Below are 23,237 nucleotides of genomic sequence, written 5' to 3'. Positions count from 1 at the left end.
AAAGTGTAAATGATAGATTTTATTTCCAACTTTTGTTGATACATTAAAAGAATGTCTAATCTGTAATTTGATGCCTTTTGGATATTTTTCCATCTTTCCTTGGCTTCTTTATGCACATTAATACAAATTTTTTCCTGGGGTGCACAAACTTTTGATCGCCACTGTATATTGTATCCCTCAGTAAAGCACCAACCAAGATCACTGGGGGGCATATTTATCTAAGCATTTACACCACTTTTATCAAGCAGATGACTGTGAGGTGTCTTTATTTCTTGCAAAAGAGGGTGTCCTTTTCCATCTGCAGTAACCACCATACTTCACAATCACCATGCGCACTCTTTGAGAATGCTGTACAAGTTACACTCTAATGAATTGCTAGTATTAGCAAATGTTCTTCAATTTGTTTAAAAAAAATCAGGCTCAGTTAAAGGGGTATTTCAGTGCCCAATAACTTATCCCATATTCATAGGATATGGGATAAGTTGAAGGGGGGACCCAAGTACTGCCCAAGTAGCCATGCGTACCGCTGCTCCAATCATTCTCTAAGGAGTTGCCGTTGATCGCTGAGGGCAGTACACATCTATCTATAACAGCACCCAAGATCAGAAATGTATTTCTCTGTGGATAAGGGATAAGTTATTGGGTGCTGCCCCAAGCAGTGAACTTCCCAAAAAAATTACAGGCTCTAAGCTGGCCATTAACATACAGTATAAGTTTTTTCTAGGGTGAAACAGGAAATGACCCTCTGCCACATAAGAAGCTCTACAAACAGCACATCATAGGTGGGGAGTGTTACAGATTTTGCTATGCAAGCCCAGGAGTTTTGTCTATAATCTGATAATATGTAAATCTACCCTTCAAAACGGAAGAAAAAAAAAAACACATCAATCCAAATAGTAATAAAAAGGACAGATAATCCCTGAAGTGCCACACTGCACCCCAAACACCCACATAAAAAAGAAATAGCGAAATGGGTAAAACTTGTGTTATTAAAGAGAAGATTTGTATTTGATCAACCTCCTGTATAAAGAATTACCATAAAATCAAAGCCTGAAGTAACAAAACCTGAGCAGATTCATTGCTCATTTCCATATCTATAAAAAGTCTAAATGTGAGTATTTTATTAGAACTGTACAATTTTAACACCATAGGAACATGCAATGCTGCTAGCTATAAATGCTGAGAGACAGCATGAACAGATGGACAAACACTTTCTTTTATAACTATGATCATAGCCACATTTTAACTCCATGATCATAAATTAACCAGATAAACTCAATTCTGTACTGAGCATTATGAGAGCATGTGCCCTTCTAGAAAAATGGCTATAGAAAAGATCAAGAAGGGAATTCGAGGTTAATAATAAATATTTAACTGAAGAGTCAAAAAAGAGAGAGGAGCACGATCCTAGTGCATTACCATAGTATATATGAGCAAAGGTTGCAGATAAGTTATGCTCACCGGAGTTGGTTATGCTCAGAGCAGCAGTCTTGGAGCACCCTATCCTCCAAAAGGGTCAGCAAGCAGAAATGGATTGTGGTAGTTTATAGAAAAAAAATTCGCCAAACGTGGCGCTTCTTCAATAAAAGATTTTCTTTATTTGAACATCAAAGGTATAACAGGATGGTGATAGCATTTTCAACGCATTTCTAGCTCGTACCGAGCTCTTTATCAAGATGTCCAAGATGCACATCTTGATAAAGAGCTCGGTACGAGCTATAAACGCGTTGAAAGTGCTATCACTATCCTGTTATACCTTTGATGTTCATATAAAAAAATATTTTATGGGAGAAGCGCCATGTTTGGAGAATTTTTTTCTATAGACTACCACAATCCAATAAATATTTGGCTACAGTATACAGGCCATTTCCAGCTTAGATGGACAAACTGACACAAGCCATTGTTTTAGATAGCTACAACATTTATCAGCCAGGGGATCATTTTATCCGATTTTCCCTTATGTCACAGATTGGTACATCAATTCTGTGATCTTAGAGGATTATAGATTTGATCATTGACCATCTAGTACTGCTGAGGGATTTCTGTTTCTAGAAAAGTAACTATTTTTACATATAATTTTAGTTTGAATAGAATACAGTAACTTGCTGGGTCCAAGGGTTTAGGCTGTTTATTTTGTATTTTAGTTATGGTGCAGAACCACAAATGATGTAAGTTATACATCATTTTAATCCGGTTGAGCCGCACCATAACCCTGTTTATTGGGTTTAGTGCAGGTGAACCAGCTGTCAGTTTTTCTTTTAATTATGTAACATTAGGTCACAAAGTGGCAAATGTGTCTCAGAACACAGGTGTACACCCAAAACGGTCAGCTCCTGCAGCATAAAATTTCTATGTAATGTCTATAAACAAAATATTCCATAGGTTACATGTTACACCACTGTAAAACACAAGTATATGTACCTGTCAGATGATAATGCTCTTCACTTTCATTGTCTGTCAAGGACACTAATTCTTTCAACAACAGCGGATATTTCAAAACCCTCTGCACTGGTTTGATCAGATAGGACTCCAAAGTAGAAGAATGCTGCTTTGTGGGGTTTCTGGCATCCAAAAATTCCTTAAAAGCTGGGTCTGTTCTAGCTACAGAGAGAATAGATGGAAGGATTAAGAGTATAAAAAGTTACAAATCTTACTGAACCCAGTATCAACAATGTCCTCCACTGTATTCATATTGCAGCTGGACTGTGGCAGCAAATAAAGGACTCATGAATAAAAGTGTATTCCAAGATAGAAGCACATTTACCTCTTCCTTTTTTTGTGTTAAAGGACATCTGTAGTGCAATATAACTTATCCCCTATGTGAAGGATAGGGGATAAGTTATAGATCGCAGGGGGTTCGAGCGCTGGGGCCACCGGGATCTCCTGGACAGTGCCGCGGCAGTATTCCGGAAAGGGGGCGTTCCGTCCCTGCATGATGCGGCGGCCGACAAGCCCCCTCCATGTACCCTATAGACACATGGAGGGGGCGTGTCTGCCGCGGCTTTCTGCTGGGGACGAAACTGCACTTCCTGCGGACTGCTGCGGCCCCGTCCAGGAGATCCCAGGGGGGCCCCAGCGCTCTGACCCCCGCGATCTTTAACTTACCACCTATCCTTTGGATAGGTGATAAGGTATATTGTGCTGGAGTACTCCTTTAAATCTTTTTATCTAACACAACGCAAAGAAAGCAGTAAGACAGGACATGGCCAATTTAAACATACAGTACAATAATAGGCTTCATGGATATACTGTATGTATGTTTATATTTACCTCTTTCTAGAACTTTCTGCACTTTGATATGGTTTGCACAGAATCCACTGTACAGTTTAAAGTGATCTGCATAATAAAGAAAAGATCCTCCCAGAGAAAACAGCAATTTCTGAAACATAAAACAACACACTAAATTACATTCTTTATACATTCTTTTTTTGTAAAAACTGTATAGGTGCATTCAAGACTTCAAAAACTGCACACCAGTAGCCAAACGTGAACATATCATATGCTTGTATGTGTTGACTTGAACATGTCCATTGCCGTACCAGTCAGTGTTAGGAGATGCTAAACAGCTTTGTCTTTTGCATAGCACATGTGGAGGAGGTGATGGCCTCAGTCTTGGCCATGCCCTTCACCCATACAATGTTATTTTTCCTGGAAATGTACTAATTCTACCAATACTGTCTAATTCTTTGGTGGACAGTCTTCAAATGCACCAGATATATTACAGTAGCTAAGGCTGTTTGGCGCATCATTAGAATTTCTAGTCCAAGTTTGCACTGTCTAGTCCAAGTTTAAACCAACTATTAGTTGGCTTATTTAGATATGTTATCAAGCTTTGGGTTATCTAGTTTGCATAAAAGACATATTAGAGACAATCTGATCACAAAGTAGAAATATATGAATGGAAAGTACAGAGATCTTTCTAGAGATCTTTAATGAATGATGAACTATATAAATGTCTATCCATTTCTTGTTTATTTTGTTAGGAAGTAATTACTTTGTCTTTTGTATATACCAATATTTTATTATGTATACATAAGCCTTAGAAGGAAGAAAACTCCTAATACCATGAGTTATCCAACCTACAGTAAACAAGAGCCACTCAGTGTGTCACACACATGATCCTGCTGTCTGTAATTATAAGAACCTATTAATCACTTACTCGAAACTGCGACGGAGTCTCAAGTATTTCGAAGTCAGTAGAACTTGAAATGCCATCTTCCAAGGTTTGGAGGAATATCTTCTGGAAATCAAGCATTTCAGGCAGACTGCCAAACAAAGAGTCCATCTAAAAGAAGCGCATAATAAAGTTTTAGCATAAAGAAATAACAGAAAATGATTGCAGTCTGCTGGAAGCAAATATTATATATTATAATTTTACTTGTGTAGTTTTCTTTCTAAACATATTAGAGAGGAGGGAGTCTCAGAGATGCACTGTAAAGCAGCCTCACAGTATAACCCAATCTAAAATTCATGAGGCCTGACATATGTTCCCTATAAAATCTGTATTCAGATGGTTTCTACAGTCTCCAGATTAGTTATTTTCAGGAGCTACTAGGATAATTAAAATCAATAGTTATAACCAGCATTAGGAGGGCACTAATTCTATTTTATAAGTATGGCAGCAGAGGGTACACAACATAAGGCATGCCATAGTGTTAACAACAGAGAATGGGTATTTCAGAATTACCTCATCTTGGGTAAGGAAGGTTTCATTTTGCAAAGGTTCCAAGTACAATTCAAAGAGGCAACTCAAATCCTATAAAAAGAAAAATATATATATTATATTACACACTAAAAAGCTGCACAGAAATAAAGCCTCGGAGCTTGTGTAAATGCCAGGCATCCATAACCCATCATTACAGTAAATATATGGAAATTATTCATGTGTGCTGTGTATTTTAATGATCAATTTAGTAACCCTGAAAACTGGATAAGGCCTCATTTACTGCAGGAGCCCCATCTGACATTTTTTGTTATTGCTCTGTCAATGAAAATAATCAAAAACAAAGCAAATAATGTTGCAAATTATATACATTCATGCAGGAACACATGCATCCTACCTACATTGAAAGGGGTTATCCAGGAATATGAAAAGTTATTTGATGTGTAAATTAATAAAACTTACAAAAATTACTGCAATTCTGAATACAGTTCCAATGTTCCGATTCCATACGCAAATCCTGTGGTCGTGGCTCCTCTACTTCCACACAGACAAAGACCTTAGTTTTCTCATTACCTATGCAACCCAACCTTTTCTGTATCAGCTGTGTGGGAGAAGAGGCTGGCTAAACTAAACCAAACAGCCAGCCCTCCTCATAGACATGACCAACACTGAGAGCACACGGGAGTTCTCTGCCCACTGAAAATTTACATTTGTGAGTTTTAGTCTCTTACATTAGGGGAAAACCCAAATAATTAATGTCCCTTTTTATCAGGGTCTTTTTTTTTTATTTATTTTTTATAAATAAGCTTTGTATGTTTTTTAATCATAATTTAATATTTCTGAACAGAAGTGATCTATTGATGTAACTGGTGGCAATTTCTAGATCTTTCTACTTCTGAATAAGTGGACACTATGCACCATTAAATAAATTTAACAGTATAACAGTATATAGAATAAAATATGAACTATATTTGAAAAGCATATGTAGTGATCATACTCTTACTTTAACGTAGGATTTTTCTGTATCAACTAGCTCCTGTATAACCTTTCGAAGTCTATCTGCATCTGATAAGTGCCGAGCTAGTGGTCTCCTTGGAGGGTCTGGGCTATCGTTTTGTCGATCCATCATGTCCTGGTTGACTTCCTGCAAGCTTCGACACAACGCTGAGATCTGATCAGCACTCTAGGAAAAAAATGATCACATCAGTATCAATTCACTTGACTGATAGCAAACACACAAAAAAAAACATGGAGTAAGGAAGGAAACACAGTTAAATGAGTTCTTATGATACAATTTTAGCTGTTTGTTGCAATGTTCAAATGCCATTATGCCCTACATACATCTAATATAGCACAGTTTTTACAGAGCCTAAATCAGAAGACAATAAAACAGTGAGGCTGTAAAGTAAGAGCTGTGTTTTCAACACACCACAATGACAAACCACAAAATTCTGCACAGCACACTCCACACTGATTCTTCCCTTCCTCCCTGCCCTGCATGGTTGACATACAGTGCTGGGCTCACAGCTATGAGCGCTGTCTATAGATTGAATGCCTGCCCCTTCTGACTAATGGGAAAGCAAACAGTACTTAATCCTTTGCCAACAGTAGGGCCTGCCACCATGCCTGTTCCTCTCTTAGTAAGATGATGCAGGCATTTGATCTGTAGAAAGGGAGATAGCAAGCAATGTAAGCCGCACCCTATATGTCTGTTATACAGGATGGAGAGGGAAGGTGGATGCAGGCAATGATACAGAACACAATCAGCTTGGCCCCACCTTCTTGACATTTGAGTCTTTGGGAAAAAAATATTTTTATAGGCAAATTATTGCTATGCATTGCAGGATTGTAGGGAGGCTTAAGGCTGCGTTCACATATTGTGTTACCACATCATGGCACATCTGCATTTTTGCTGCAAATGACTACCACCATCATGGTAGAAATAACGCATTTGTATTGCAATTGTGCAAATTGCGATAAAGCTCCTCAATCTGCATATTTGTGCATTGATACATTCCGTGGCCTTCTAAGAGTATTTTAAACCATAAAGCAATAATTAAATTTTTTTTCTACTTGAAATATATTCATAACAAACATACAGTAAAAGTATTTGTGATATAAAAGCAATTTGGTCTTATCCATTGAAGCCATTACAAAAATGTCAGTTCATTGAAATCTGTATCGAGGTTATCACACACTTTTCTTGTCATTTATACTTGCTCTTGGAGCCTGGATGTAACCAATGAAAAAAAGATCTTATTCAATTTCCCCCTTCTATTATGGCAAGCTTAGCAACACTTCATATAAAGCTCCATGTTCTAAAAATATTGTGAACCCTTCACATAATACAAATTGAAGGTATCTGCACCATTATCTATTGCTACGTATTTGAAAACCACTTGCTTGGCTTTACAAGATTTTTTTATACTCAAAATTTGCTAGAATTAGCCTTGAAGTACTAAGGCAACCATACAATCCAGTCACCTTCAGTTCTATCAGAAAAATAGTTATAGGCTATATTACACACTATTTTTTTATCCAGTTTTTTATTTAGCTTAGAGGTATAAAAAATAAAATAAAAAAACAGCCACTTTTTAATATTGAGTTCCACTAGAAAACTGATGGTTATTCACATTCAGTAAAATTTTTGGTCATAAAACCAAAAGCTAGATACTTTTTTGCCATTTACTGCTCAAATATGTATTAAGTGTGTTACTGGAATGTTTGGGGGTATTTTTTCAAATTGTTTTCCGCTTGTTTGAAAACTGCAAAACAGTATTTCCTGTAGCAGGAATGAAAAAGTAAAATGTCTGAAAAAATGTATGCATACATCTTTGCAGTTAACATGTTCTTGTAACTGGACATACAAATATGTCCTGCATTCTCACTGCGATCTGGTATGTGGTGTAAAAGATCGCTGGTAAGACCTGGCTGCCAATCACAGCTAAGATCCTGATGCAACTGTTGAGACAGAGATCGCCCTATAAATGTTGTGGTCACGTCATCTATAGGATTGACAGAAAGAGGGGGCTCCCCTTGTCCCACATCGTCGACCTGGCCATGTGATCACAGGGTCCTGATAGAAGCCAGTTGATGGCCTCTAGTCTGCCAGGTATGGAAATCTGTGAGGTCCAGCCATAGAATATAACTGGTAAAAAGTATGAAAATAAAATTTTTCTCAATAAATAAATGTTTTCATTTATTATTTGAATATTCTTTACTGTTCATTCTCAGGTCCTCGTGATGCGAGAGCCTTCAGTCACATGAGCACTCTGCTCTTGACAATAGCAAAGCATTCACATGACTGCAGTTTCTTTCATCACTAGGACAACAGAGTGAATAGTAATGATTAGACAAATAATAGGTGGGCAGTGCGCTGTATACAGAAAGAGGATGGGAAGCCCAACCAGCCTCCAATGCGCAGCAATCATGTTTTACATTCAAGCTACAGGGGACAATATATTCTAAACTACTAAAACCAAGATGTTTTTATCTAAGTGATACCTCATTCTACTGATGTTCACCCACACTATAATGCAGTGTATTGGGTTTAGTGCGGGTGAACAGGCTGTCAGTTTCCCTTTAACAGGTTAAACTGACTAGAAGGTGTTTAGGTAATGCAAAAAATGCAATTGTTTGAATGAATACATTTATTGCATTAACAAACACTGTAAATCATGAAGCTCGTAGTAGGGACAGAAGATAATGTCCAATCAGCACAAAAATTTGCTCTCATTGGTAGGCAGGATTCGATCAGATAAAAAAAGTGGGAAAATAAGCCACCCTAATGCTAAGTTTCCACTTGGATTTTTTTCTGGCAGTTTTTGGATATCTGCCACTGAAGTTTTTGAGCCAAAGCCAGAAGTGTATTCAAAAGGAATAGGACATATAAAAAGGAGATTTTTTAACACTTACCGTAAAATCTCTTTCTCAAAGGATCCATTGGGGGACACAGACCGTGGGTCTCTAGGAGGTGTGACACTATGGTAATACAAAAAGTTGGCTCCTCCCAGCAGGATATACCCGCCTTCAGGCTCTGAGGTAATCAGTTTAAGTTCTAGAGCAATAGGAGGAGACCATCAGGTCAAGAAGACCCAAAACTGTCCGAGAAGCAGAAGAAAAAATATAACTGAACACACCCTCGGACAGAGAACCAAAAGGAAAAATCACAAAAAGGGCGGGAGCTGTGTCCGCCAATTGATCCTTCGAGAAAGATTTTACGGTTAGTGTTATAAAATCTCCTTTTCTCTATCGGCTCCATTGGGGGACACAGACTGTGGGACATACCAAAGCCGTCCCTTGGGTGGGCAGATAAGTTATCAGGCAGACGGCCGATCCACTGCCGCCTGCAACACTTTACGCCCCAGACTAGCATCAGCCGATGCGAAAGTATGAACTCGGTAAAACCTCGAGAAAGTGTGCAAAGACAACCAGGTAGCCGCCTGCAAATCTGCGAGGCCGAGGCTCTATTCTGGAGAGCCCAGGATGTCCCGACAGAAAGAGTGGAATGAACCACAACCTTGAAAGGAGGAATTCTCCCCTTGCAGCGATAGGCTTCCGAAATGGCGGACCGAATCCACCTAGAAATGGTGGCCTTGGAAGCAGGTTGTCCCTTGCGACGACCTTCCATAAGGACAAAAAAGGAATCACACTGACGAAATGGAGAGATGGAAGGATAAGCCCGAACAGCCCGGACTACATCCAGCTTGTGTAGTAAGTGCTCCTTAGGATGAGAGGGAGCAGGACAAAAGGACGGGAGGACAATGTCCTCATTGAGATGAAAGGCCGAGACCACCTTGGGCAAAAAGGAAGGATCTGACCGGAAAACGACCTTGTCCTGATGGATCACCAGAAACGGAGAACGGCAGGAAAGAGCTGCCAGTTCAGACACCCTCCGGATGGAGGTGATAGCCACAAGAAATGCCACTTTCCAAGAAAGGAGGCAGAGAGACAACTCTCTAAGGGGCTCCAAGGGTGCAACCTGGAGGGCACTCAGAACCAATATCAAGTCCCAAGGGGGAGAGGAGGACTGATGAGGAGCAACAGTGTGCGCTACTCTTTGAAGGAAGGTCCAGACATGAAAATTAGAAGCCAGAGGCCGCTGGAAAAGAATAGCAAGGCCGAAACCTGACCTTTAAAGGGAACTGAGAGACAACCCCAGTTCCAACCCCGACTGCAAAAAGGAGAGAAGACGGGAAACCGAGAAGTTTACCGGAGAGAAGCCCTGAGCCACACACCAACGAAGATAAGACCGCAAAGAAACCGTGGTAAATTCTTGCGGAGGAGGGCTTACGAGCCTTGAGCAAGGTGTGAATGACTGGGAAGAGAACCCGCGGCCCTCAGAACCGAGGTCTCAACCGCCACGCCGTTGAATGTAGCGACTGTAAAATGGGGTGGCAAAGAGGACCCCGAGCAAGTAGATCCGGGCGTAGCGTAAGGCGCAGGGGAGTGTCGTCCAGGAGCCTGACTATGTCGGCGTACCACGACCTTCGGGGCCAATCTGGAGCTACCAGAATGGCGGGGACGTCCTCTGCTTTGATCCTCCTCAGCACCCTGGGAAGGAGCGGAAGAGGAGGGAACAAATATGGTAGGGCGAACCCTGCCCAAGAAACCACTAGGGCATCCACGGCAGATCCTGAGGGTCCCGGGACTTGGACATCAACGGAGGGATCAAGCGATTGAGCCGAACGCGAAGAGATCCACGTCCGGAATGCCCCAGAGGTCGCAGAGCTGCACGAAGACCTCCGGATGAAGGGACCACTCGCAGGGGTCGGGTGAGGACCGACTGAGGAAGTCCGCTTCCCAGTGGAGCACTCCTGAAATGTGAATCGCGGAGATGGCCGGAACCTTGTTCCCCGTCCAAGTGAGAATCTTGATCACCTCGGCCATGGCTGCCGAGCTGCAGGAGCAGTCCTGTCGATTTATGTACGCCACGGATGTGGCGTTATCTGAAAGAACGCGGACAGGACGGGATTGAAGACGGAACTCCCAATGAATAAGAAAAGAAGAATCGCCCGCAATTCCAATATGTTTATCGGAAGAAGGGTCTCCAGGGGAGACCAGAGTCCCTGAACCGTCCAATCCCAGAACACGCCGCCCCAGCCCGACAGGCTGGCATCCGTTGTAACCACCTGCCAGAGAAGGGGAAGAAACGACCGCCTTTGGAGGAGAAGGGGGAGCGGAGCCCCCAGAGCAAAGACTGACGGACCCTGCGAGGAGAACAATCTGACGATCGATGGATAGAGGAGACCTGTCCCATCGAGAGAGAATCGCCAGAAGAAGGGGGCGGTAAAGAAACTGGGCAAAGGGTATGGCCTCCATAGTTGCCACCATCCGACCCAGGACCTCCATACAAGTACAGATGGAGACTGATACCTGGGACCGAAGGGAGCGGACCCCCGACCGGAGCGCCATACGTCTGTCCCGCAAGACCAATTCGGGCAGAGGCCGTGAAGAATCGAAGTCCCGGAAAGGTTAGAGACTGGCTAGGACGGAGGACTGACTTGTCCCGGTTGATCATCCACCCAAAGCGAGTCAGAGTGTGGAGAGTGACGTCCAGATTCTCCAGAGTCTGGGCTCCGGTTGGAGCCTGATGAGAAGGTCGTCAGGTAGCTGTCACCGAGATTCCCCTTGACCGTAACAGGCCCATCACTGGTGCCAGGATCTTGTAAAGACCCAAGGCGCCGAGGCTAGATCAAGGGGGGGGGGCTACAAATTGAAAGTACCCTTCTGGAACCGCAAAGCGGAGGTACCGATGATGGCCCGGAAATAATGACACATGGGAGGTAGGCATTCTTGATGTCCACCGCTGGAAGGAACTCTCCTTGTTCCAGGGACGCCACTACCGAACAGAGAGATTCCATTCTAAAGTGGTGGATGGGAAAGAGACGGTTGAGACGCTTGAGATCCAGAATCGGCGCACAGAACCGACCCTTTGGGGACCACAAAAAGATTTGAAAGGAACCCCGAAAAACGTTCCCCTGAAGGAACAGGGCCGAAAACCCCCTGGAGAAGCAGGGATTGGAGAACCGCTCTAAATTGCGTCGCCAGAGAAGGAGACCGGGGGGCCCGGAAACGAAAAAAAGCGATCCCCTGGAAGGGAGACGAATTCGATCAGGTAACCGTTGGACACCACGTCGCTGACCCAAGAGTCCTGAAAATATGGAATCCAGATGACTCGGGAAAACGAAAGACGACCTCTCACCCGAAAGAAACAGCGGGTGGGGGCCTTAAGTGGGTTTGCGGTTGTCCGATTTGGGCACAAAACAGCTGGACAAGTTGGAGTCCGACTTCCAAGACGGGCATGCCCGGAACGAGGGAGCCTTCTTGTCCCGCGAGGGCACCTGTCCGGACCCTTTACTGGGGCCAGAGGTCCGCAAGAACCGAAGGAAAAACACTTCCTTTGGGAAGGAGGGCGAGCCTTATTTTGAGTTAACAAGGAACTTTTACCTCCCGATGCCTCGGAGATAATCTCATCAAGGCATTTGTCAAAAAAGACGGCCACCCGTAAAGGGAAGCTCAGTGAGTGGCCTTCCAGAAGCGGCATCCGCATACCAAGCCATAAGCCACAGAGATCGGCGGAGAGCCGCTAGGTAACCCACAGCAAAGGAAGGACAACGGGCTGACTGCATGGAAAATGCGCACAGAAAATCCCCAACTTTAGCGCTTGGAGAGCCAGATCAGGAAGATCCTCTGGGTGGGGGGGGGGGGGGGGTTGGGGGGAGTCCCGCTAAGATATCCTGATGGGGATTTTGGCACCACTCCGACAGGGCCTTGGACACCCATGTCGAGGTGAAGATGGGAAGAAGAGCCAGTTGCTTCCGAAGCGAACTTCACTAAGATTCTACCTTCTTGTCCGTGGAACCCTTGAAGGCGGCGGCATCTGCCAGAGGCAGTGTAGTCACCCTAGAGATCCGGGAGATTGGTGGATCCACAGAGGGAGGAGAAACCACCTAAGCGACAAATCCTTGTCAAAAGGATAACGTAGTCACCTTCTTGAATTGTCTTGATTCCCGGGAACCTCTTGTCTGGATGTCTCCCTGCTGATACCAGAATGTCTTCAAAGTCAGCGTGAGAGCTGAACTATTGAGGTGCTGGTTTACACGATGAAAGGATACTTCTGGATGACATCCAAAGATCCTGGTGTCACCAATGAGTTCACCGTTGCAATGAGTCCGAGCGATCCTCTGAGTCAGATGCCGGCTCTGAAGCCTCGTCCACCAGTCCACCAGGGGAATGAATGAGCAGAGGTAGCCCTGGAAGTGGGTGACCCAGACTGGGTATGCGGCTCTGGTGTGGCAGAGCGGCAACCCGAGAACGTCCTCTGGAGGAGCGACTTTGGTGCCCCGATGACAGAGGGGGGGGGGGTCCCGCGAGGGGAACGCTTTCGTCTATCTGAAGACTCAATGCAGACGAGGCACCCCTAGCACGCTTGTGAGAGCGTGAAGTACCAGGAGACGAGAAGCGGCCCTCCCAGGGGTTCTGCAAGAAAAGACCCCTTAAAGTCGGACACCACTTCCTGTGAGGCCTCAGCCACCGAACGGGAGAATTGGGTCAAGTCAGCCATATACCGGGTCAGGGAAGAAACCCAGGCTGGAGGAGCGGCTGAACCCACCAGGACCGGGGGAGCATCAGGGAGCACCCGGGGGTCTGGGGGAGCAGTGGAGCAGCCAGGGCAAGAGGTCTAGGCAGAGCCAGACATTTTAGCATCACAGTGCTATAGATATAATAAGGCACTGAAATTCCAGGTTTCTGCATAGAGGGAGAATAACCCTAGAGAGGAGACCTGTCCCATGAACTTTCTCCCCTAGACTGCGTCCCCTGTTAGCTGCAGAGAAAACCCGCTCCCTGCAGTCAGAGATACTGAACAGGCCAGCCAATAGGAAGGGAAGCAAGGCAGAAGCAAGGCATACGGTAACAGGCCCCTTCACATAGAAAAATCGTGCCCACTGCGCTGATTGGACACTGCTTCGCGCCCCTGAGAGCTCCAGCCCAGTGGGCAGAGCTACAGACGGCCGAAGAAGAACCGTCATGGCGCCCGCTCCTTGTCCCGAGCACAATGTCTAGTCCGCATAGTGCTCGGGGGAATAGGGCGGGTGGCCTAAACGCCGGCAGAGACGCCCGGCAAAAGTGAAATTAACCGGGTGCTGAAGCGCCTGGCTCGTAGCAGCGCCGCGGCTGTCAGCCGCAAATAAGGCGCTGAGGGAAGACGAAAGTAAGCCGGCGCTGAGAGCGCCCGGCCCGAAACAGCGCCGCTGGGGTAGTAGAACCAAGCACCCACACCCCACACACAACATAGTAAAGTGCCCCAAACACATGCCCCCTTAGGTGCCACTGCTCCCCCAATAAAAAATGCAGCCCCTGTATAAACCAGCCCCATAAACTGAAGGTGGGCCAAAAACAGGGGGTCTCCAGAGGTTGCGAGCTCTGTACCTATGGAGAAAAGGGGGGGAAGGTACTTACCTCAGTCAGAAGAATGGAGTCTTCAGTGAAGTCTACAGCCAGCTTATGGTCCCTGCTATAGCGTGAGCGAGCATAGTCATAGGGGGACACGGACCCATGAGGTACCACCCAGGTGCTGGCCGTTGGCGAGGGGGGGTTAACAGCACATATACGCAATGTCTGTGCCCCCTTACTCGCAATGGGGAAACGGGGAACCGCAGTCCCTGAGTCCCCACCTGAAAACAGAAAAGAAAAAGGAATAAAAATACTAACACGTCCCTATACTAGGAAAACAAAAAACAGAAGACCTGGTCTGGAGCAAACCAAACCACATCCACCTCCTTAGACACTAAGCATAAACTGATTAGCTCAGAGCCTGAATGCGGGTATATCCTGCTGGGAGGAGCCGACTTTTTTTATTTCCAGTGTCACACCTCCTAGAGACAGCAAGATACACCCACGGTCTGTGTCCCCCAATGGAGCCGATAGAGAAAGGAAGGACTAATATTTCTCCTTCCTTATGGATCCACTTCTGACTTTGGCTCAAAAACTGCCAGAAAAAAACAAGTGGAAACTTAGCCTAATAACCACTGGCCACCAACCTACAAAAAGAGAAGCTCCTTTTTAGAGCAACAATGATAAAAAGGGATGGATACAACCTTAAAAGAATCTTCCTATAATCATACATTTTCTAATAATCATGGCATATGTCTCTATAGAATGTATGCCCTTGCACTAAATTATCATTTTTTTCTTAATTACCGTATTTAATCGGCGTATAACACGCACTTTTTAGGCTAAAATTTTTAGCCTAAAGTCTGTGTGCGTGTTATACGCCGATACACCCCCAGGAAAGGCAGGGGGAGATAGGCCGTCGCTGCCCGCTTCTCTCCCCCTGCCTTTCCTGGGGTCTAGAGCGCTGCTGTCGGCCCTTTTCACCCCCTGGTTATCGGCGCCGCTTCCCGTTCTGTCCCCCTGACTATCGGTGCCGGCGCCGATAGTCAGGGAGAGAGAAGCGGCGCCGACAGCCAGGGGGAGAGAAGGGGCAGCAGCACCCATTGCCGGCGCCGCTGCCCCGTTGCCTCCCCCAATCCCCGGTGACATAATTACCCGAGTCGGGTCCGCGCTGCTCCAGGCCTCCGTCGTGCGTCCCCGGCGTCATTGCTATGCGCTGAGCGGCGCGGCGCATGACGTCAGAGCGCCGCGCCGTGCATAGCAACGACGCTGGGGACGCACGACGGAGGCCTGGAGCAGCGCGGACCCGACTCAGGTAATTATGCCACCGGGGATGGGGGGAGGCAACGGGGCAGCGGCGCCGGCAATGGGTGCCGCTGCCCCTTCTCTCCCCCTGGCGCCGGTACCGATAGTCAGGGGGACAGAACGGGCAGCGGCGCCGATAACCAGGGGGTGAAAAGGGCCGACAGCAGCGCTCTAGACCCCAGGAAAGACAGGGGGAGAGAAGCGGGCAGCGACGGCCTCTCTCCCCCTGCCTTTCCTGGGGGTATATCGGGGTATACACGCGCACACACGCACCCTCATTTTATCATGGATATTTGGGTAAAAAACTTTTTTTACCCAAATATCCTTGGTAAAATGAGGGTGCGTGTTATAGGCCGGTGCGTGGTATACCCCGATAAATACGGTATATAAGAATTTCATAGGAAAAAAATTTAAATTAAAAGCATGATTAATAGAGGACATTAATTATGAGGACACAACGTTCTACTACTAAACATATATATATATATATATATATATATATATATATATATTTATTAAATTTTTTTTATTATTTTATTCTTTCAGTACAAAAATTTGGTGACAAAAAAGTTGACCAAGCCTTAGTAACATTAGCTCATCTGTTTCTAACAGCTGCAAAAAAACGGTCACAGTTTTGATGCAATTTTGCTAAAAACACAACAATAAATAGCAATTTAACAATACTGTATCAACAGACAATAGACCATAATTTTGTTTTGTTTTTGTAATTATTTTGTCACATTGGCTAACAACACTATTTTAATAATACAGTTGATAAACCGTCTGTGTCACTCTATACATATTGCATATTTAATGTATCAGACAAATGCATTATTCATACCAAATTTTCCTCTTCTTCATATATGTCTAGTATTTTATAAAGAAATAGCAACAAGAAAAACCACTTGACCAAAACTAATGGAATCTGTTAAGTGAAATTACATTATTGAATTTCAAGCCATGTAATGAGGATTAATGGATGAAGATCCCCTTTAAAGGGGTACCTCCACTGGCCAGCGTTCGGAAGTAAATGTTACGAACGCTGTTTTCGCACTGCAAGGGTTGTCCACGCCCCCGTAACATGGCCACGCCCCCTCAATGTAAGTCCCATAGACTTGCATTGAGGGGGCGTGGCCGTGATGTCACAATGTTTACTTCCGAACGCTGGCCAGTGGAGTACCTCTCTGCTGACATCTCTCCATTTTAGGAACTGTCCAGGGTAAAAGGAAATCCCCATAGCAAAAATTGCTGTTCTGGAAAGTTCATAAAATGGACAGAGATGTCAGCAGAGAGCACTGTGCTCATGATGTCAGCAGACAGTTCTGCGTTTCAAAAAGAAAAGAATTTCCGCTGTAGTATTCAGCAGCTAATAAGTACAGGAAGGATTAAGATTTTTTTTAATAGAAGTAATTTACAAATCTGTTTAACTTTCTGGCACCAGTTGATTTAAAAAAAAATAGTTTTTCACCGGAGTACCCCTTTAATGTCATTTCTTTTAATGCAATTGTGTATTGTTCTAATTATCAGACTAAACAATAAAAGTAATTATCCTCTTAAATACGCTTAAAGTCAGAAGAATTAAGCCGTTTATAACACTAATTTTGTTATTGCCTTTCTGTAATTTTCCATTAAAATAAAGGCTGACATTTATCATTGTCTTTAGACAGTTTTTTGTGTCTAGAAAAGGCACACAAAAAAAAGCGCAAGCAGGGTGTATTTGCGCCTTTCGCTTTACACATTTCTGCAGATTTTGAGTTCGAATCCACTGATTTTGGCAATACACATGATATAGAAGGGTTTTATCAACTGCGCCTTTTTGTGGAAAGGTGCAAAAAAGGTGCAAAGCCACTGAAAAGTCTCTAAAACTATACCAGCCCAGACTTAGCTTAGCTTTATGGTGTATGTGAAGAGAGAAATAAAAAAAATAAAAAAAGAAGGTTTACCTGCACAAAATGTATCAAATGCTCTGTGATATATCTGGTGCTCCTACACATTACCAGTACACAAAAAAATGGTGTAAAAAAATGCTTCACTTACACCTACAATGATAAATGCCGGCCAAAGTATTTAAGTTCCACCTTTGAACCACTTTATAACATATAAATAAAGAATTTCACTTTCAGCAACCGCCTAATACATGGCAACTAGAGATGAGCGAACTTCCAGTAAATTCGATTCGTCACGAACTTCTCAGCTCGGCGGTTGCTGACTTTTCCTGCATAAATTAGTTCAGCTTTCCGGTGCTACGGTGGGCTGGAAAAGGTGGATACAGTCCTAAGAAAGAGTCTCCTATTCACCTTTTCCAGCCCACGGGAGCGCCTGAAAGATTTACTAATTTATGCAGGAAAAGCAGCAACCGCCGAGCCGAGAAGTTCGTGACAAATCGAATTTACTGTAGGTTCGCTCATCTCTAATGGCAACAACAGAAATTGCTCTGTTCACTAGTTTAATCTCATTTTTGGTCCATATTTTCAAAAAAAACAAAAAAAAAAAAACACCAGAATGGAAGTATAAAGAGGCTAAACATTCCAGCTGTATTTCTGCTATATGGCGTTTTGTTTTTTGCAGTTCTTGGAACATTTTATTATTACAGCAATGTTGTTATACAATTAGCAACCCCAGGTCTTTTCTTGGATTGAAACAACCCAAAAAAGCTAAAAAGTGATCAGAGAGATATTTACTAAATGTGAATTTCCAGCTGTTTTTCCATCGAGTTCAACAAAGCTTAAAAATTTATAAACCGTAATTTTGGGAGCACATTTTAAGCTGTAAACAGTAGCTCAAATATTAGACCAAAATACTATGTATAAATGATCCATAATAATATAAAGCCAAAAGTACAAACTTTGACTATTTGCCCCTTTCACACTATAAAATTCATCCGTTAAAAGATCCGTTATAAACATCCGTTAGAAAAGCTTTAAAGGGGTACTCCGCCCCTAGACATCATATCCGTTATCCAAAGGATAGGGGTTAAGATGTCAGATCGCCGGGGACCCCCGGGATCGCTGCTGCAGCACCCCGCTATCATTACTGCGCAGAGCGAGATCGCTCTGCACATAATGACGGGCAATACAGAGGCCGGAACATAGTTACGTCACGGCTCCTCCCCTCGTCCGCCCCGTCAATACAAGTCTATGGGAGGGACGTGGCAGTCGTCACGCCCCCTGCCATAGACTTGCATTAAGGGGACGGGCTGTGATGTCATGAGGGGCGGAGCCATGAAGTCACGATGCTCCGGCTCCTGTATCGCCCGTCATTACGCACAGAGCGAACTCGCTCTGTGCAGTAATGATAGCGGGGTGCCGCAGCAAAGATCCCCAGGGTCCCCAGCAGTGGGACCGCGGCGATCTAACATCTTATCCCCTATCCTTTGGATAGGGGGATAAGATGCCAGGGGCGGAATACCCCTTTAATAACGATGTTGAACTTCTATGGGATTTTCTGATTGTCCGTTATGACCAGTTATAGCCCGTCGTGAATAACTGACTTTATTTGTGACGGAAGAAAAAACGACACATGCACTAATTTTTCTTCAGTCACGGGTAAATTAACGGCCGTTATTTTTAACATTGAAGTCTATGGCAAACGGATAAACGGCAAACGGCATCCGTTTGCACCCGGTTTATAATATCCGTTATTACTTCTGAGTATGCTCAGAAGAGGTGACATCAGCAGTCTTCTGCAGTGCTGAAGGACTACTACTACTCCCATCATTGAACATACTTGTTTCCATGATGTGAGTAGTAATCCCCTGGCTGCGGGAGTCTGCAGACAGCTAGGGAGGCTACATTAGTGTTTGTACTACTACCCCCATCGGGTCTCAGAAGTGAAACCCAGTGCGATCAATCCCTCAGCCCATGCACTACAACCCCCATCATGGAACAGACTGTTTCATGATGGGGGTTGTAGTGCAGGGGCTGAGGGATTGATCGCACTGGGTTTCACTTCTGAGACCCAATGCGATCAGAAGTTATTAAGCAGGGGAGTGGGCGGCATGGTCCGCAACCCTGCGATGTACAGTGTGTTTTAACTTTCATTTTTGAATCCCCCGTGGGGAGCCCTGAATGGCCGGTACCGAGGAGCCAATCAGGGCTCTCCATGGGAGATTTAAAAATGAAAATTGTGAGTAGCAGGGAGCAAGTTTAATGTTTCCACAGCCGACGCAAGTATAATGTATCCCCCGCCGGCACATGTATATGTACCCTCGCAGCATCTATATACATATGTCACCGCTGCGCTATGAATGAAAAGCATTCTAGCAGCAGCCGTGGCCTGATGCTGCTGATAGAAATATTTTTCATTCATAGCGCAGCGCCAGCATATGTATATAGAAGCACTGTGGGGGGCACATAACGCTATATGTCTGCACCCCCCAGCGCTTGTATATACCCCTGCAGCACTATGAATGAAAAGTACTTCTATTAGTAGTGCATAGTGTCAGCAGACGGCTGCAGGGGTATATGTATAAAGAAGAGTTGGGGGGTGCAGACATATAGCGTTATCCGCCCCCCCCCCCCCCCCCCCACAGCGCTTCTATATACATATGCCGGCGCTGCGCCATGAATGAAAAGTATTTTTTATCAGCAGCATCGGGACGCCGGCTGCTGCTAGAATGCTTTTCATTCATAGCGCAGCGGTGACATATGTATATAGATGCTGCGAGGGTACATATCAATGTGCCAGCGGGGGATATATATTTATTTATGCGCCGGCGGGGGATATATAAATGCGCTACAGGGGGCATATTATAAATGCGCTGGGGGGCTAGATATATAGGCTATATGTCTGTCCCACCCCCTGCAGCGCTATATATCTTGCCCCCCAAAAGCGCTTTTAATATACATATGGCCCCCTGCTACTCACAATGTTCATTTTTAAATCTCTTGCTGAGAGCCCTGATTGGCTCCTCGGTACCGGCCATTCAGAGCTCCCTGTGGGGGATTTAAAAATATTGTGTGGCACTAGCCTTATATGTCACCCTTTAGGCCTTACTCCTAATTTTAGGCTCATAAAATACATGATTACCAAGCAAAGCGTGAGTAAGGGTTAAGAGTACATACTCTTAGGCATCATGTGCACAACAATGTCAAAGCAATTCTATTTCAGAAGATGTCTGAAATAGCCAATGAATGATGCCACTCTATATAAGATCAGAGGCATATAGGAAGTCCAGTATGGTCCCTCAGATTTTTATGGGTGCCTTATTGAAGATCAATGGACATGAGATAAAAAAAATAAAAATAAAAAAAAAGTTTTAGTAAGTGCCCCAAAAACTGTACACAGAAACAATCTATAAAAAAAAATAAAAAAATAAATAAAAAAGGGGTTACAGATTAGATGTAAACGCATATTAACAAAGTAACCACAACAAAAATAAATTGCAAAGTCATCTTATTTTCTCAAGCTTTAGCCTGTCCACTGAACGTTTTAGCTCAGTATTCTATATCATAGAAATACAGTGTTAGCGGTCATGCTGACACTTTTTACTTTCAACAGTTTTTTATTGAAGAGTTATTTCAAGTTTTGCACAACACAATACATTAGAACGCCAACATGACGTAATAACAATAACAGAAATTTCAAACAAAAACACCAGAGCACCTGGTAGAAGTCACATAAAGTTAAGACAAGTTCTATATGAGTTCACTCTTATAGCGTTAGGATAAATAGAGGTAAAATGAATATTCCCATCTACTTACTATCTAGCTCAACGCCAGTGATGTCAACGCCCTGATAATTTAGCCTCAGGAACCAGAATAATCTGTAACTTAAAAGGTGAATAAGGATAATGATGGTGGTTGGTGAGATGTGTCCATTACCGTTAAATGTCCGATCCCTGTGATAGTATTTTTTCGAAGGAGTATGTTGTGTTAAGCTTAATTATCAATACGTCCACTGTAGGTATAGTACAAGATTTCCATAAACTGGTGTGTATATCAGCCAAAATCAATATCATCAAACAAAATAGCTCTCTATGTTGGGGGAAAAAGCTATCTAGATTTAGAAATAATAAGACCACGTCTGGGGACCAAGCGATGTAGCAGTGGAACAATTCTTCTACTAGTCTCCGACATGTGTCCCAGAATATTTGTATCTTTGGACACGACCAGAGAACATGCAGGAGGGATCCTTGACAACTAAAACCACGCCAACATAGATCTGAAATACCAGGGTAGGCCATGGCTAATTTCATGGGGGTAAAATACCACCGCAGTATCGTTTTATATGCACTTTCTAAATGTGTTGAGCATTGAAAAGCCTTGTGGATGTTACCAAAGCCTTTACCCCAATCCTCTTGCGTCAGGAGGAGGTCAAGATCTCTACCACATAGTCTAAGTGGATAAGAGAGGTGACAGAAGTCATAACCTAACAATGCAGAGTATATCAGTTTAATGCCTGTCTGACTGGAGGAAAGGAACTTGATGATATATAAACTGTTATTGTGAGGTGTATGTGGTAAGGAGTCTAGGAAAAGATGTATTTGCAGAAAAGTACTTCTAGAAATCCCTGGGGGGGGGGGGGGATTTGAAATTTAGACTTTAGGGAATCAAATGGTAACAAGATTGCATTCTCTAACATATCGCCTATGCGGGTTATCCCTGCAGTTATCGAGGTATGTATGTTTAGGTCTGGAATATAAGATTGAAGAAGCGTGAGTGGAATATCTCCCTTATGGGTTGGCATTTGTCTATTAGCAAGACGTAGATAATTTTTCCAAGCTGTTAGGGAGGCCTTAACTAGAGGATTGGTAATAGTGGGCAGTGTGAGATTCCATAGCAATAAATATAATAGATCATGTAAACTATACGGAGAAACAGACAATTGCTCTATATGTGCCCATGGGAGACTTTGTTCGAAGTTGATCCATTGAAGAGAGAAGGGTGGCTATATAATAACCTCGAATATCAGGGGATCCCAATCCACCTGCCAATTTATTTTTAGCTAGAAGTGTGTGTGAAAGCCTAGGCCGTTTACCCGCCCACACAAACCTAGTTAGAATCTGTTGCATTTGCATAAAGAAGCTAGTGGGGAGTTCAATAGGGATTGTCCTGAACATATATAACATTTTGGGAGAACAAACAAACATTTTAAAAGTTGCCATTCTTCCCACCCAAGATATAATAGATCTCGAGAGAGAATCCGTTTCCGCAGCCAGGGAAAGAAGCAGAGGTGCATAATTAGCTTGATAGAGGGAGGAGAGTGGAAAGGTTATATGTGTGCCCAATTAGCTGATACTTGACTCCTTCCAATCCATATTGTAATTGAGATGAAGGTAATTGAGATGAGCTGGAGGAAGATGCATAGGCAAGGCTTGGGTTTTTGTGCTATTAAGTTTATAGTAAGAAAGCTTACCATACTCCGCTAGGACTCATGCTGACACTTTTTAACATGAATTCACAATAATAATATGACATTACACCGCTTTGTATCCTAGGCAAGCTACAGTAAATCCAGATCTCTTACCGTACCGGAAAACATAGATCTGAATCCTCTGAACAGATGAGGCACAAGCTGAGATCCTTGAGAGTGGTCTTCAAAGCAAGCTTCATTGCTAAAATAGCCAATTGTAAAGGAAGGATCTTTTGTTCCATTTTGTCCAGATAATATGTTCACATGCATTGGATGTCTTCTCCAATAGATGTAAGAAAATAAACTTATTTACTTTACAACAGAGCTAATCCAGATTAGGCTGGAACAGAGCATGTAAGGAAGTGGCAGTGCACAGTCGTCCTGTTGTGAGTACTAACTAAACCAGGATTATTTAGGATTACTTGTTTGACGTTGGCCATATGTCAGTTTAAAGTTTTTCGTGGACATCCTGTTAGTCATCATCTCAAACATGCTCTAGCTATTAGGTCACAATTATATA

At 43.7% G+C, this 23,237-nt stretch overlaps 1 protein-coding gene across 8 annotated transcripts in view; it reads right to left on the bottom strand.

Annotated features, from left to right (window-relative positions):
* Positions 1-23,237, bottom strand: part of TIAM2 (TIAM Rac1 associated GEF 2) — a 488,869-nt gene that overhangs the window by 18,035 nt on the left and 447,597 nt on the right. For all 8 annotated transcript variants that reach the window (XM_056567049.1, XM_056567046.1, XM_056567048.1 and 5 more), the window contains 5 exons: positions 5,667-5,846; positions 4,688-4,756; positions 4,160-4,285; positions 3,271-3,379; positions 2,422-2,601 (listed from right to left, as the gene is read on the bottom strand). In XM_056567049.1, coding sequence (XP_056423024.1) covers positions 2,422-2,601; positions 3,271-3,379; positions 4,160-4,285; positions 4,688-4,756; positions 5,667-5,846 — 664 coding nt within the window. The remainder of the gene's footprint in view (positions 1-2,421; positions 2,602-3,270; positions 3,380-4,159; positions 4,286-4,687; positions 4,757-5,666; positions 5,847-23,237) is intronic.

Source organism: Hyla sarda, chromosome 3, assembly GCF_029499605.1.
Source record: "Hyla sarda isolate aHylSar1 chromosome 3, aHylSar1.hap1, whole genome shotgun sequence".
In the NCBI taxonomy this organism is placed as follows: Eukaryota; Metazoa; Chordata; class Amphibia; order Anura; family Hylidae; genus Hyla; species Hyla sarda.
Note: the sequence above shows the minus strand (reverse complement) of the source record. Positions and strands in the feature narration are given on the sequence as shown.